Source organism: Etheostoma cragini, chromosome 17 (genome assembly GCF_013103735.1).
Source record: "Etheostoma cragini isolate CJK2018 chromosome 17, CSU_Ecrag_1.0, whole genome shotgun sequence".
Taxonomy (NCBI): domain Eukaryota; kingdom Metazoa; phylum Chordata; class Actinopteri; order Perciformes; family Percidae; genus Etheostoma; species Etheostoma cragini.
The window spans coordinates 23,377,000-23,393,154 of NC_048423.1; the positions used below are offsets into that span (position 1 = coordinate 23,377,000).

The 16,155-nt window shown below is 39.5% G+C and overlaps 2 protein-coding genes across 3 annotated transcripts in view; one reads left to right on the top strand and one right to left on the bottom strand.

Moving 5' to 3' along the window:
- Positions 1-2,773, bottom strand: mcfd2 (multiple coagulation factor deficiency 2, ER cargo receptor complex subunit). Of its 2 annotated transcripts, none has more exons than XM_034898409.1 (4): positions 2,657-2,773; positions 1,222-1,413; positions 925-1,084; positions 1-667 (listed from the first exon to the last, which is right to left on the bottom strand). In XM_034898409.1, the coding sequence occupies exons 2-4, from the start codon at positions 1,410-1,412 to the stop codon at positions 536-538; spliced, it is 483 nt and encodes a 160-aa protein (XP_034754300.1). In that variant the 5' UTR covers position 1,413; positions 2,657-2,773; the 3' UTR covers positions 1-535. The 2 variants fall into 2 exon arrangements, with proteins under 2 accessions (XP_034754300.1, XP_034754301.1); XM_034898410.1 differs by having other exon boundaries at positions 1,222-1,416; positions 2,657-2,766.
- Positions 2,774-3,269: 496 nt separating this feature from the next.
- ttc7a (tetratricopeptide repeat domain 7A) overlaps positions 3,270-16,155 on the top strand; it is a 70,735-nt gene continuing 57,849 nt past the window's right edge. The window contains exons 1-4 of the mRNA XM_034898540.1: positions 3,270-3,407; positions 4,770-4,956; positions 10,210-10,373; positions 10,542-10,710. Coding sequence (XP_034754431.1) covers positions 3,294-3,407; positions 4,770-4,956; positions 10,210-10,373; positions 10,542-10,710 — 634 coding nt within the window. The 5' untranslated portion in view covers positions 3,270-3,293. The remainder of the gene's footprint in view (positions 3,408-4,769; positions 4,957-10,209; positions 10,374-10,541; positions 10,711-16,155) is intronic.

Consider the following 16,155-nt stretch of genomic DNA (forward strand, 5'->3'; position numbering starts at 1 on the left):
TATTCCTGACTTTCCCCTTCGGTAGCTATGCAGATGGATTGGGTTTTATTTGCCATGATACCTGGCACTGAGACCTCCTGTCCTAGTTCTGTCCTAGCTCCCAATAAAGGTTTTGGGCTTTTATTTATTAGGCCTTTTGGTAGAAGTCACCGCAGAGATGTCTAAACTTCAAAAAGAAGTCAAGGTATACATCCATGGTTAGATACCATGAGGGGCTAAGTAGGAAAAAAAATGTGATATTTGGTGAACTGACCCTTAAGAAAAAGGCGAATACCAGAACCAAACTAACCACAAGGCCATTTTGTTTTCATCTTTTTTCAGTTGCTTATTACATTACTGGCATTCCTAGTTTTTCTGCTACCAGCTTGGACCTCACGTGAAAAAACCCAATGCATCACACGCTTAGAAAGTAGAAAAATCCCCCGAACCTTAATTCAATTATTAATAACCCTGACTGGTCGCCTGCGAGAGAGAAGATTTCTCTCTGCAGATTTGTTGATGTGGGTGTGAAGCGTGTAAGTTCTCGGGTGACATCTTACTCCAGTGATTTGGCGAACTCTGCGTAATCTATGTACCCGTCATTGTTCTTGTCATCGTCCCTCAGAACGTCATCAATGAGGCTGATGAGGTCGTCCTCTTTCAACGGCTGGCTGTTCTCTCCTCTCTCCTTAGAAAGAAACAAGAAATAAACACAAAAATTGATCATGGAGACATGTTATTTATGTGTTACAACAACAGATTGTATTTGTTTAGATACACCAGTTATATAGGTAGAGCTGGGCATTATATCAACATCGTGTTATGAGACTAGATATTGTCTTAGATGACGATTAGATGATTACTGGTACTTGCATTAGCAGCCGTTACATTCACACCTAAGAGAACAGAAATATAAATGCATACATATATACTGTTTATACCTACCTCTCTGTGTACATGTGTGATAGCTGTGGCTAGCTCTAGCCCATCCAACAGGTTGTTGCCATCATAATCGTGCATCTTGAAATAGTGCAGCTGAAGCTCCTGGGGTGTCATTTCTTTCTCTGGTTTGTCTATCATTCCCTCTAAATGCTCCATGATGTGGCTGGAAGACAAAAAAAGACAGAAAGAGTCATAAGCCACAGAGTACACAGACGCTGGTGTCAACTGGTTTCAGAGTTCACTCTGCAGTGCAAACACGGCCTTAACGGTGCTTCTGCAGGACTGGGAGGTCTCACTCACTCTTTGTCCTGGACCATGTTTCGGTCCAGGCGGCCGTGACCGTGGCCGGATACGGAGGCTGCGCGCTCTATGACCGGCAGCGTGTGCTGCTGCTGCTGCTGGGGCTCCACCTGAGAGTCAACACACAGCAGACAGCAGGACAGGAGGAGGAGCAGGCCCCCCCACTGCACGCTACACCTGCCGCTGCTCATTCTGCTAGGAACACACACGCAAACGTACACGCACACACACAGACACACGCACAGAGACACACAGAGACACACAGATACATACATACAGACAGACAGACAGACAGACAGACAGACAGACAGACAGAGACACACACACACACACACACACACACACACACACATATATATATAGAGACAGACAGACAGGCACACAAACACACACAGATACATACAGACACACACACAGATACATACACACACACACACACACACACACACACACATATATAGAGACAGACAGACAGGCACATAAACACACACAGACACACACACAGATACATACAGACACAGACACACACACACACATACATACAGACAGACACACACACAGATACATACAGACACAGACACACACACAGAGATACATACATACATACAGACACACACACAGATACATCCAGACAAACACACACAGATACATACAGACACACACACACACACACACACACACACACACAGACACACATAGAGAGAGACACACACACAGACAGATAAAGATACAAATACAGACACATACAGATGAGACACACACAGACATACATACACACACACACACACACACACACACACACACACACACACACACACACAGCAAGTTAATTAAAGACTCATGTGCTCTTGTATTAATCTATAGATATCATTTCCTGTTCATATACACTAAATTTACATTGTAGTTTTTGTTTTTTTTTACCTTTTCAACATTCTGTAATTTAAATTTCCTACACACATTTTATGTAAACATCTCAAATAAATGCCCTCCATTTACAGATAAGCTGTCCCTCTTAGACTTTTAACATCATATTAGAGCTAAATTAGCTTAAGATAAGCATTTTAGAGAGCTGGATCTATCGAATAAACTAACTGTTACGCAATATTGCTAAAAGCGGAAACATTTTGTAAATTGTATAACGTTGGATAGCTTTATTTAACAGTAAAGGCATACTTTATTAAAACAATGGGCTAATTAGCAATATCTAATTGCTGTGAAAATACCCCATGGAGCTACTGTATGCACCATAAGGTAAGCTAGGTATTCTAACGTTAGTGCAGAAGTTAACGTTAGCATACAAGACTGGCTGGAAAAAACATATGCTAGCATAAAGCTTCATTTCAGGACTGCGTTGAAATACCGTGACCTGTTTAATGCACAAACAATACAATACGTTCAGTAACATAATTCTCTTAAAGGTCATTTTAATACTTACCTGAATTATTTATCACTCGACTATCTTCACTTGACTCGTGGACAGTTATGTTTTGCTCGTTGGCTGGCAACAACGATCAATCACTACCTTTAAGGACCAAGTGGCTTGCCGTAGCTGCACTTGGACACGACAGCTCACTATGATTGGTTAAAATATTTCAAAGAGTATTCAACTGAAGCGAGAGGACTCACTGTACCAACTTCCGTATCCACTGAATTAGCCGTCTACGGCTGAATTATTATATTCTGTACAGTTATAGCAAGATACATATATAGCTATAACACTATAAACACCTTTAGGTAACAAATACATGCATCCTGTTTCACTGGCTGGCCTTACGCCGGGTAAACTCGTTTTAAGTTGCGAAATACCATGAGTAGGCGATACATATCTTGGGTAAATACGCCAACACTGATATAAGCTAACGTTTTATTGACAATATATTGGCATTCTCACGTTGTAGCACTCCGCACGTGGTACTTTCCAGGAGGACAAAGTATTTTACGATGCGAGTGGCTTGTCTTGACAGAGAAAATACCTTTGAGGTGACTCTTTCCTTTCGTGAGCCGGGGGGGAAGCAGCCACACACACACACACACACACACACACACACACACACACACACACACACACACAAATGCACGCTGTGGTGGAGTCGACTGAGGAAGGAGGGAGAAGCGTCGAATTCAAGCAAATGTCAAGTTTCCAGAGAGAAAATGACGCTGCTAAATCTCTGTTCAAGAGGCTTGAGGTTTTTATTTTGTTTGTTTTTCAAATTTCCTGTCATAAAATAGTGGATATGCCTATTTACCCAAGTAGTCTGTGACCCTTGTCTCTCCTCATACACCCATGTGGATAGTAGGACAAATGTTAATAATAATAATTGTTTAATAACTGCTGATGACTTAATGTGATTTCCCAATCAACTTGTTCACCACCTGATTAGTGTGAACTGAAGCAAAAAAAGTTGTGTATGCATGCATTGTATCAATGCAAGTGCAACTACATGGCAGTGACAGATGTAGGCTTTGTACCTGAGCCAGGAGCTTAGCCATGTCAGCCTGCCAATGGTGCTGAACCCAGATCAGGGAGCAAGCAATTAAACTGATTTTTCCAATGAACTCATTTATGACATAAACACTATTCAAAGAATAAAAAAAAAACAGCACCTATGCATGTATTCTGTCTGTTTGGGGGTCCACGCTTTGCTGCAGACGAGTAGGACAGTGTATGGATAAGCCCTCCCTGATCCAGTTAAAGCGTTAAAGGGAAAGATTAAGCACATGGGTGTTTACAGGAGGCCATGCACGCTTCCTTTTACTTCCAACAGCTACAGATCAAGCCTTCTCAAAATGCCACAGTCATTACAGTCAATGCACCTTTACTGACAGCCATCTATGGCCAAATGTGTGCAAGGTATTTATTTTGTGTATGTTGCAGATCTGCAATATACACAAAATAAACCCTTAATTTAACTAAGAAATATCTATATTTTCTTTGTTAAATAAAGTCACAGGCGGCTACTTTTGTTGTCAAAAAGGACAAAAAATGTCATTTTCTTCCCTTTTCTGACTTTTTTTTTAGTTTTCAATAACACCAACAATTACTACCACTAGTTTTACACTACTTTTTGGAATTAATGATCAATTAAACCTTTATTTATATAGAATGATATCTAATATTTAAGTTAAAAATGCAGAAATTATGAATTATTTTGACTACTAGTTAAGATCAGAGGAATGAAAGTGATTAATTGTATTTGCAAAGGGCGTTGTAAGGAATCCAATCCATCTTTTGTGGAAATTTGGTGAAATAGAAACCCATATTTCAGACATTTTTTAAAGGGACAACAGGAGAGTTAATATTTAATTACAAATTAATTATTTAGTTCCCATAATAACAATGAGACCTAGCCTCCTTATAATGAAACTTGATGTTGTGTTTGATGACCTTTCGTGGCTGTAGTAACACGCACACACACACCCCTCCCACCCCCCCTCCACACACACACACACACACACACACACACACACACACACACACACACACATACACACATACACACACACACACACACACCCCTCCCCACACACATATTTTTTTCTCCTGGAAGTGTGCAGTTTCTCCCATCGTGTCCGGCGAGTACAGTCACCACCGGGACAGAGCAGTGATGGCATCCCGGGTCTCCTTCACCCAAGCCCGCGTAGAAGCGGAGCTGGAGCGCTACCGGGCCGAGTGCCAGTGGGACAAGATGCCGATGATCATCGAGCAGATGAAGGTGGCGCGGATCCACGAGGACGGTGAGTGTTCACCTGGCTGAAAAGTTAACCTGTCTCCTGTCGCTTCCGGATTGATTTTAACCCCTCACTGTAAAAAAAAATAGCCTAAATAGCGAAACAAGTTATAGATTTCCATAAATCCCCTGCCTAATGTCATGCTTACCATAATAAGTGTCAAAATTCCACTTGTTTTCAGGGAAGTTTCAGGAAGTTGTCTCCAAAGTAGGTGTCTCTTAGATTGTGTCTTCAAGATATTTTGAATTGAGTTGCTTTACACTGAGGATTTAATGTCTCTAATATTATTTTTTTCCACTGATCTGTAAAAAGCAAGATTTAAAGACTTCTAGTAACAATCTTCAGTGTTTGTCAAAGATATGACTTGCATTGCCTGAGTGGCACTGTACACAAGTTGGACTTTGGACTCTTAAAGATAGAGTGGGTTACTCTGACCTTAATGTTTTTTTCTCCAGAAATAATACTAATAATACTTATAATAACATAATAGCATACGTGCTACACAGATATACGCAGTCTACCCACTAAGAAAGCTCCAGGATTTCCATATACCCAAATTAAAAATGCCCAAGGTCATGTAACAGCATAATTTCCATTATAATCTGAATATATTTTGAATTATCATCTGTTTTTTTTCTTCTTACATAGGCTAAATAAAGGTATTTCCACCATAAATTGGTGTATAAAAGTTGATCAGAATACAGGAAATTAAGTGGAGGACACCCACCAACCCCACTATGATATACCCCCCTCCCCCAAAGGCAAAATCTGGCCAATATAGTGTAGTATAGTATACGCACTGCAACACATTAGACTACACCACTGCTTACAAGTGTCCTACTGGGCCAGACCAGGGGTCAGAGAGGGGTTGCTGGATGGCTCCAACAGTTAAATGTCCCACCCTGGAACTTTACAGTCTACACAACAACCGAGTGTGTACACAATCAAAGGTATTGTATGGCCCTCTGCATTGTTAACCCCCCTCCCACAGGACAGATCTGGTACCCCCCCCAGCTATATCTCATGCAAAACAAGATTTCCCAGTGCACAATTCACGCCAGCCTTTACCCTTGAAATCCTTCCACGTTGCGCAAATTCAATGCAAACACACTTATCATTGCGTGCCCCATAAAGCATTACTTTGCTAAGTCGCTAATGCACCTGCCTCCACCTGTCAGCTTAGCAGAGTAAACACGGGTTCAGGTGACTTGACTGCAAGTCGGCTGTTGTTGTGCCCATAACTTGCCGACCAGCACTTTCTCCCTGCCTGCACATGCACTGAAGTGTTAAATCGGTGCGGTGTTACGGTGTGCATGCATGGTTCACATGAGCTGATCTGACAGTGAGAGGGGGAAAATCCAATTTACTGTATAACAGTTTAACCCTGGTGCTGTCTTCCCAAGACATCAAAAATGCACAAATGAACTTTTTTTGTGCGTTTTTTTTAAACGTTTTAACCCTTATGTTGTCTTCCCGTCAACCACGAAAATGATATTTTTAACGTTGACATTTTCAGCACTTATTTCGAAGGCCCATTTGTTGTGATATAAAAACTGAAAACGGGTCAAATTTGACCCAAAGACAACATGACAACACTCTGGGACAACCTTTATTTGTCCCACAGTGGGGAATTTGCAGTTTGCAACAGCAAAGACAAGACCAGAGATGTGTCAAGTGTTCTTACAGTAAAATAAAAACAATTATAAATTACATTTTACACTAAATAAGGCTAAAATAGACTATGCCTTATCCAGTCTACTGCGGCATAAATGAATACTCGTACTATAAAAGTATTGTAGAAGGGCAATGCACATAAGTCAAATATAGCAACAATAGTTTTATGTCACTCTTTTCAACGCTTTGTTTTATTCATGGTCAATACACTTAATTTATGTGACATTATACCTTTTTTTGGAGTTGAGAAATGATTAATTATTTTGACTAAGACTGGTTTTCATTCAAAGTTTAGACACATAGAAACACAATTGAATGAAAGTAATCAATAATTGTACCTGCGAATAATGTTGTATGGGATCCATATAATGTTCATCTATGTTATGTTAGGGCAATTTGGTAGTAAGAAACCCATATTTTTTATATAAAAAAACTTGGGAAATTGGGTCAACTTGGACCCGAGGACAACACATGGGTTAAAAAAAAAAGCCGTTGTGGTGCAGACTCTTCATTCTTTGGTCTCTTGCTGTTGAAAGTATTTGACGTTGGATAATTAAAAGTAAGGTGATGTAGTGATTAAGATGTGAGAGTCTAATTGGATGTCAGTCCCACTCAAAGAGCAAGGTTTGAACCCGGAGTATATCACCATGTAGGACACTGACGTTAATATGTTCCAGTCCTCTGTATTTGTTCTGGGAATGTGTTTTTTTTTATTGACCTGTGGGGAATTACATTCTTTAATTAAAACACTTGGTGGCTATTTTATAAGCTAGTGTTTTTCCACTCTGCATTTAAAAAAGGTACCCTGTGGAATTTTCTTGTAAACTAAAACATATTTTGAATTCAGCGGTTCTTGTATGATGCGTATCCTTAAGGTCCATTAAATGCATTTCTTTTCTCATTAAAGATATGCATAAACATTTTTTTTAAAGTTTTGAATATAGCTAAAGCTCAGCTACAACTTCGGTGGGTACATTTACATTTTTTGGAAAAATTGGGGTGGCAGTAGCTCAGTCCATAGGGAGATGAGTTGGGAACCAGAGGGTCGCCGGTTTAAGTCTCCATATGGATCAAAGTATGGAAAGTAACCTCCTGGGTTAGGGGCTCTTGATTAAGGCATTGAACCCCCAACGGCTTGGGGTGCCCCCCCCCCCCCCATTCTGACATCTCTCCATTTAATGAATGTATAGGTACTAAGCATATGTGTGTAATAACAACAGATTGTAATTTCCCCTTATTATTATTATTAATTTCATAAATCATTTTTTTAGGCTCTGGTCAAAATGGTATCATGGTATGGAAGCATGACATCATTGCACGGACTAGTAACACGGACTAGGACATGAAACAGTAATCCGAACAAATTACAGGGAACAGAAACCGTCACAATAATCACTAAATCACACACACTCAACAGGAAACAAAAAACCACAATCAATAGGGAAATACAGGAAACAGAAATATACAAACAGGAAACAGAAAAATACACAACCACAACAGAAATATACACAACAGAAATAAACTGTCCACCTGAATGGAAATCCTCTCCTTTTAGCTCTGTTTTGGTCACCACTCCTTCTGAGGTACATTTTTCACATTTTTTAAGCTTCTATATGTTCCACTACATTGACCAGCTGGTCTCTTCTTTCTGCTGTTTGGTGTTACACCAATGCATCACAATATGATTCACAGATGAAAGAATGTTTCAGAAAACTTAAGATAAGACAAGATAAAATAAGATAAAATAAGATAAGATTAAATAAGATAAGATTACCTTTATTTGTCCCACAGTGGGAAATTTGCGGTTTGCAACAGCAAAGATAAGAGCAAAGATAGATAAGTGTACAATAATATAGCAAATTGTATTGTACAATACATTACACATGAATTAGTAAATTGCACAAATAAAACTTATTTCATTTTACCACTTTATCAATTGAAACAAGAATTTGTATTGAAAAAAGAATATGCTGTCCCAAACTGTCCAACAACACTGTTACGTTGTAACTTGGGCTGACACACGTCCTAATTTGATTTATTATAATTACGTGGTAGTGTCTCGGGGAGAGGAGAGTTTTATTTTTCCGCTGTCCGTCCTGTCCTGTGGTTCTTTGGTCCTGCTCTGAGCATTTGGCCTTCTTTTAAACAGCTTTTTAACCCCGATCAAGGTTTTTAAAGGAGGTTTTAAGTGTTTTATTCACACCGGTGGTCCCCTTGTGCCTGTGCCCCTCGCAGCGCCCATCCAGGGCGCTCAGTTCTACCCTAACCTAACCCACTGATAGCTTTAGCCTTGGCTGGGCTGATAAACTACCTAAGTTGTATCAGCACTAACTAAGCAAATATGTCAAGTATCTCAGGACATAAACACTGCCCACGGAGTTGGAGGAGGAACACATACACAGAATGGAAAAAGGTAAACAGGAAGGCTTTAATCGAGTGTTTGTGTACACACAGAAACTGAGGTTCACGGTATGATTACAATGTTAAAGCTATTTAAGGAAAGTCCCGGGAAATTAAGCTTAACGTTAGCCATGCAGAACACGGAATTTGTACGCCCGCTGATTGAATTATCATTCCTATCAGACACACACCAATCACAGCAATTCTCACATCAAGGGCGCCCTTATAAATGTGAGTCCCGCCGCACTGATCCCTGCTTCACAAACTGCTGCTGCTTACACCTCCACCACAGCCTCCACCTTCCTAGTTCGGAGTCTTAACATGACTCAGTGTCCGGTGGTGTCGGGGTCAAATTTGACCCATTTTCCAAAAAGAAATTGCCAAAAATGAACATGGATGGTTCCATTTCATGTTCTTCTCAAGTTCTTCTCAAGAAGGACCAGTACACTACTTTGATTCAATTATAGCTGTCAATTTTATAGCCTATTTCTGCTTTTCAAACTCAAAAATGAGGTTTAGTGTCCAAGAATAGGTGAATTCCACGAATAGGTGCAAAACTCGTATGGGGGGGGGGGGAAAGCGTCAAATGTAAAAGTGACAAAAGTTTTAGAAAAAAGGGTCAAACACGTAGGAAAAAACTATGAAAAAAGCACAACACAATGTCAAAAAAGCAACAAAACAGGAGAAAAAAACAACTTAAAAATAGCACAAAAAATAATGTCACAATAATAAAGAAAAGTGAAGCTTAGAAAGTGAACAAGCGGAGAAAAAACTTTACAATAAAGTGCAAGATGTTGAAAAAAATTGTTTTCAATGTCTTTCTTCCTTCTTTTTACCCTGGGGGGGGGGGGGGGGGTTCTGTGTGGTGCTCCCTGTTTCGGCTTAGCATGCTGCTAGGCATGTCCAGGGAGCGTTATCACAGTGGAGCCACCAGTGCGAAGCATAACTGGATTTTCATTTGTTTCAATACATGGTTAAATTTATGATGGGAGTGTTCCGGACTGAAATAGAAACTGTAGCTTGTGAACACACTTCAGGGCTCTGGCATGTTAACCTCGTCTCCCTGAGCTGCTGTTTTTAATGGACCGAGGGAGGTTTGCTTTGGCTACAGAAACAAATGACCTTTGACCCTGAGCTCAGACCTACCCAAACTAACTTTTTGACTTTTTCAATCCCGTCCCCTAGATGACTACGGGATGCTGCTGACGGCCGAGATGCTGCTGGAGGAGTGCCTGCAGGAAAACCAAGACCTTTTACTAAGCTCCACCCCTTTGATGGACAAGACCCAGCCCAGACTGGGCCGTGCGAAAAGCCACCTTAACACCGTCCTCAGCCGAGGCCGTCTCACAGTAAGTCTAATCTGGGTTCCTTCAAGTCACCCTGTTGTTGATGATTCGTCTCTGCTTCTTCAAATTTCATTTATTTATCTGCTGAAACTGTTATGCACAGGAAGCATTTTGTACCGATATGTTCCTTTGCGTTGCTTCAGTTATTGCCCACTTCCTCTTGTCCTCCAGCCCAGGTATCTGAACGAGGCTCTCCTGCTGATGGCTAAAGTTCACTTTGTGCAGGGTCGCTACCGCGACGCTCAGGGCATGTGTGCCAGGGTGGGACTGGAGGAGCTGACCCAGAACGAGCAGCCGACCTACCACCTCCGCCTGCTGGCCGAGGCTTTTGTAATCAAAGGTACCAGGCACCTCTGGAGAGTTAAAGGGGACAGATTGTGCTTTTTTTCAAGTTCATACTTTTATTGTATTGGTTTTGTACATCTTCATACGCATTGGGTGTTTTTTAATGTTCAAAAAACTTGAATTTTCTAATGCTGTGTGTCTAAAAATACATCTACCTGTATTCACCGTCTGTCTGAAACGCTCCGTTTTAGTGCCTGTCTCTTTAAGACTCCCTCCCAAAAAAATTCCTTGGTTATACTCACTTGCTACACAGTGGCTCGGCTCTTTGTAGATGGCATGGGTGCTACAAGCATGCACAGAGCCGTTTATGCTCAACGCATTGTTCGTATATAATAAATAATCTGTGAATAAGCAAGAAGTAGTAGAGAAGAAGAGAACAGACGTGAAGGGAAGCAGGTTGCCTGGCAACACTAGTAAACAATAACACATTCACGATAAACACAGACCAACCACCAAACATTGCATTTGTATTACTGCCGCTTATCTCCAAGTGTTGACTTCTTTTCCCAGCGTGGTGTCTCTCTCTGACCACATGTTTAAGGCCATTTAGCGCCCTGTGGTCTGTACATTGAGCATCATGCAGATGTGTATACCGGCGAACCTGCTTGGCCGGTCTCCCTAGCCGACCATGTTGAAATAAAAACCATGCAGCGTGCACAGTTAGAAAAATTCACCAACTTGCGAAACTGGAAACGATAGAGGTGGTGACGTCATTTTAGTGCCGCGAACACCACGGTGAAAAAATATAGGGTTGTGAATAGGCCTAAAGAGTATTCAATACATTCTGGTGAGAAACACTAAATGTCAAGGCAAGCCAAAGTCTTTTGTTACCGGGCAATGGGATTTCCGTCTTTTTGGACATCCACTATCAATCAATCAGTCAAAATGTCTTCATATAGCACTTTACAGCAACCAGCAGGTATTAAAGTGAAAGAAACCAAGAGTAAAAAACACATAGCATACAATAGAAAGAGTGAACATAGAAAACAGTGAAATCAGAAAAAGTTGCAAAGAAACAGAAGAATGAAATTTTCACACCACTGCTACGTATTAAAAGCCAGACTAAACAGATGTGTTTTGAGTTTGGACCTACCCAGAGCCACATCTGTAATATTGCGAATATCAGGGGGGAACTTGTTCCAGGGACAGCATCTGCAAAAGCCTGACCCCCCCACCGTTTATACCTGGACCTTGGGACTTTTAAAACTCACCGATTTGAAGACCGCAACAACCCGTTGTGCTCCCGCAAAGTTAAAATTACAGACAAATACTCTAGGGCCAGACCATTTGAAGCCTTAAAAACAAACAATAACATCTCTAAATCTATTCTAAACCTAAATAATAAATAAATCTATTCTGGACCATTGGCACTGAGAGCCAATGTAGGGTTTAGAGACGGGGCGTGATATACAAGTTTAAGACGTGAGATGGACGTCTGATTCAACAACATAAAGAGCATTACAGGTGTCCAACCTTGAACTAATAAAAGCATGAATGGCCTTTTCTAGGTCGTGCCTGCTCAGGAAATATTTAACTTTAGCCAGCAGACAAAGCTGATAAAAGCTCATTCTAACAACATTACCGATCTGCTTGTCAAATTTCATGCTGCAATCAAAAATAACAGCTGACATAGCCTAACATACCAAAGCTCCCAAACTCAAAGCTGGACTATTTTGCATGTCTGAAGTACTGAAAATAATACACTCCGTTTGATCTTCATTCAAATTAAGAAAGTGTCAGAAAGCCACAACTTAATGTCAGGGAGTTTATAGGCAAATAGATCTGCAAAGCATCTGCGTAGCAATGTAAAGACAGGTTGTGCTTTCCTAGCCCCTAAAGGAAGCATATATAAAGAAAACAGAATGGGGCCAAAAATGGATCCATGGGGTACGCCACTAGAGAAGAGCACGGACGAGGAGAGGGCACCAATCATAACAAAAAAGCTCTTATTTGCCAAATAGGAGCTAAACCATTTGATCGCCGAGCCTCTGATGCCTACAGAATGCTCAAGGCGAGAGAGGAGGACTGCATGGTCCACTGTGTCAAACTCCGCTGTGAGGTCCAAAAGGACTAAAACAGTGTGCATCTACAGACAAGGCAATTTTATTATGTACTCTCAACAGTGCAGACTCAGTACTGTGAAACCAGATTGGGATTTATCAAACAGAGTTCTGTTGTAAAAAGGCTTGGAACTGCATAAAAAGCATTTTTTCCAAAACCTTTGAAAGAAAAGGCAGATGAGAGACTGGTCTAAAATTAGACAACACTGTAGGGTCACTAGCCACTAGTCCATTAGTGCTGCACAGTTCACTTTTAAAGCAGAGTCTTAGGTAGGCTGAGGGAGTACTGAAGACAGACATGTTTCCCTAAAAAAACACAGGCAAGCCTGAACAGCTCCTTGCATACATTTCCTTGATAATTAAATTCCTAAAACCTTTGCTAGAATTTATCACAGCCATAAAATCAAAATGACCTTGTATGAGGGTTTGGAAGTGAAAGTGGAAGGGAGGGGGATGGACTGGGAATGTAACACGGATGGAAAACATCAGCTTGATTGGATAGTTATGTCAGTAAACCCCGCAAGAGTCTTAACCTCAGCTTGTTTATAACACTTTAGGATGTGAAATTTAAAAATGTGGTGCACAAAGCAGTGCCTCACAAGGTTTTTGTACCTTCTATAAATGTAGTAGTAGTAGAAGTATCTATCAGAATGGCTTACTTCCTGTATAAATGTAGTTAACAATAGGGTTGCTGATTTGGTTAAGTAGAAAATATCTATCAGAATGGACTTACTCCTCTATACATGTAGTTAAAAGGGCATTCTCCTAGGTAGGAAATATCTATCAGAATGGACTACTGCCTCTTTAAATGTAGTTTAAAGTATTCTGTCAGGTAGGAAATATCTTTCAGAATGGACTACTACATCCTTAAATGTAGTTAAAAGCGAATTCTGTCAGGTAGGAAATATCTTTCAGAATGGATTACTACCTCTATAAATGTAGTTAAAAGTATTCTGTCAGGTAGGAAATATCTTTCAGAATGGACTACTACCTCTATAAATGTAGTTAAAAGTATTCTTTCAGGTAGGAAATATCTTTCAGAATGGACTACTACCTCTATAAATGTAGTTAAAAGTATTGTTCAAGGTAGGAAATATGTATTAGAATGGACTACTACCTCTTTAAATGTAGTCAAAAGTATTCCGCCAGGTAGGAAATATGTATCAGAATGGCCTACTTTCTATATAAATTAAATTAGAAGTAGGATAGCTTATTCTGTCAGGTAGGAAATTGACTACTTCCTCTATAAATGTAGTCAAAAGTAGGTTAACGACACCTAAGTAATAACATCTAAAATGGAATAGATTCACAGTAAAGTAACAACATAAAGTCCTTAATAAGGGAACAGATTTCTATACCAACCAGTGGGATTGTGAGTCATATGTAATGGAAGCCTTTACTGTTACTCACAGTCACACATGCTCACAAGCTGTCTGAAGTTTTGTTATAGCAGATTATTTTTGGGTCACTTAGAACAAGTACTTTTTCAGTCAGATATATACGGAAGAGGATTAGGGCCACTGGTGAAAAATGTACGTGAGTTCTGACTTTATTCTCATAATTCTGACTTTATTCTCATGAATCGGAATTTACTCTCAGTTATTTATTTTTTATTCTGAGATTAAGGTAAAAATTCTGACTTTATTCTCAATAAAGTCAGAATTGTGACTTTAATCTAAGAATTCTGAGAATAAAGTCAGAATTCTGAGATTAAAGTCAGAATTCTGAGAATGAAGTCAGAATTCTGGGAACAAAGTCAGATTATGTCTTTAATCTCAGAATTCTGAGAATAAAGTAAAAATTCTGAATTTATTCTAAGAATTCTAACTTTATTTTTAGCATTCTGACTTTTTTGAATTCTGAGGTTAAAGTCAGAATTCTGACTTTAATCTCAGGATTCTGTCTTTTTTTGAATCTGAGATTAAAATCTGAATTCTGAGAATAAAGTCAGAATTCTTAGAATAAATTCAGAATTTTCACATAATCATTTCACCAGTGGCCCTAATCCTCTTCCGTAGATCTTTAGCATTTTTTTTTTTACTCATTGAATAGCAGCCAAATGAACAGTAAGAGGTCACATCCACACAGCATTACAACTGTCTGCTTCCTTTGAGCTCTGGATAATCTTGTTACGGTCATAATCATCATCGTGTCATCATATTCTCTGTTTCCTAATAAAGGACAAAGAATTTTATTACCGTAACTGAAAGATTTTGATTTGAAATCCACTAAATTATACTGGCAATGGATCGTGTTTGACTCTCACATGCTACTTGAAAAAACAGATCAGATCCTTTGAGGGTAGCCAAGCTTCCTTCCCATGGTTTTTTATGTGTACATATTCCATATTGTTGTGGGAATGAAGTCAGATGTGAATATTTGGATGACGATGTCTTGTCTTTCAGCAGCTGTCTGCTTATTTGATTAAGCCTGGCGTCTGGCGTCTGGCCGGAGGCTACTGTCCATCACAGGCCTCCTGCGGTCTAAAAATGTTCCGTTTATTTGTACCAATAAGTCCACTAACGGACATCAGACCCGGCATCTGGACCAGGAGTGCCCTGCTCACTTCTTCCTCTGTATTCATGCATTAGCAGTGCGTCCATCTGCACAGCACAATATGTTGAGGAAATAGGGAAAGTACATAAAAGACATGTTTTTTTCTGTTTTTCAATTGCTCCACACACTCTCTGTATATCTTTATTATCTCTATTTATATTTTTACATTACAAGTACTTACTTTTTCAACATTATTCATGGTCACAGTTTCATTTATGTTATGGTTACTTACTTTCGCTATATTATTTATTACATATTCAATTTAATTTGAACTTCACTTACTTACTTACACTGCAATATAATTTTTTTTGTACTATGGCAACTGCACTTTAAAATACCGTTTATTTAATGCCACTTTACATTTATTCAATACCTGATAATGAATGATGAATAAGGTACTATCTATTTAATCTCATCTAATACTTCAGACGTTTGAATCTTTTCATTTTATTTTTTTAAATCATTTAGAAATTCAAATCCTAAATGTGTAATTGGTATAAAATGTGAACTCTGTATATCATAGTGCATGCACAGGGGATAAAATATCAACAACAGATTTCCAAAATGCAGTGAGAAGGTCACAGGTCTAAAAACAAAAAAGTACATTACGTAAAAATACCATTTTATTGTTCATTTATGCATCTTTTCTAGGGTGTAATACAAGGGGGGGAGCCAAATCTGGTTCCACTATGGAACCGGCTCCTATGCAACTGGTAGGAATCAGACGCAAATTTTGATTTTTTTTTTTTTTTTTTTTATGTGTCAACTGTAATATTTTCCCTCTGTCACTCCGAAACGGACGTAAAAATATCAGACTTTCTAGC

Coding starts and splice junctions, on each gene's coding strand:
- mcfd2 (XM_034898409.1), bottom strand. CDS start 1,412: ATGAGCAGCGGCAGGTGTAGCGTGCAGTGGGGGGGCCTGCTCCTCCTC. Junction 1,085..1,221: donor AACATGGTCCAGGACAAAGA/GTGAGTGAGACC, acceptor TTTGTCTTCCAG/CCACATCATGGAGCATTTAG. Junction 668..924: donor TCACACATGTACACAGAGAG/GTAGGTATAAAC, acceptor TTTCTTTCTAAG/GAGAGAGGAGAGAACAGCCA.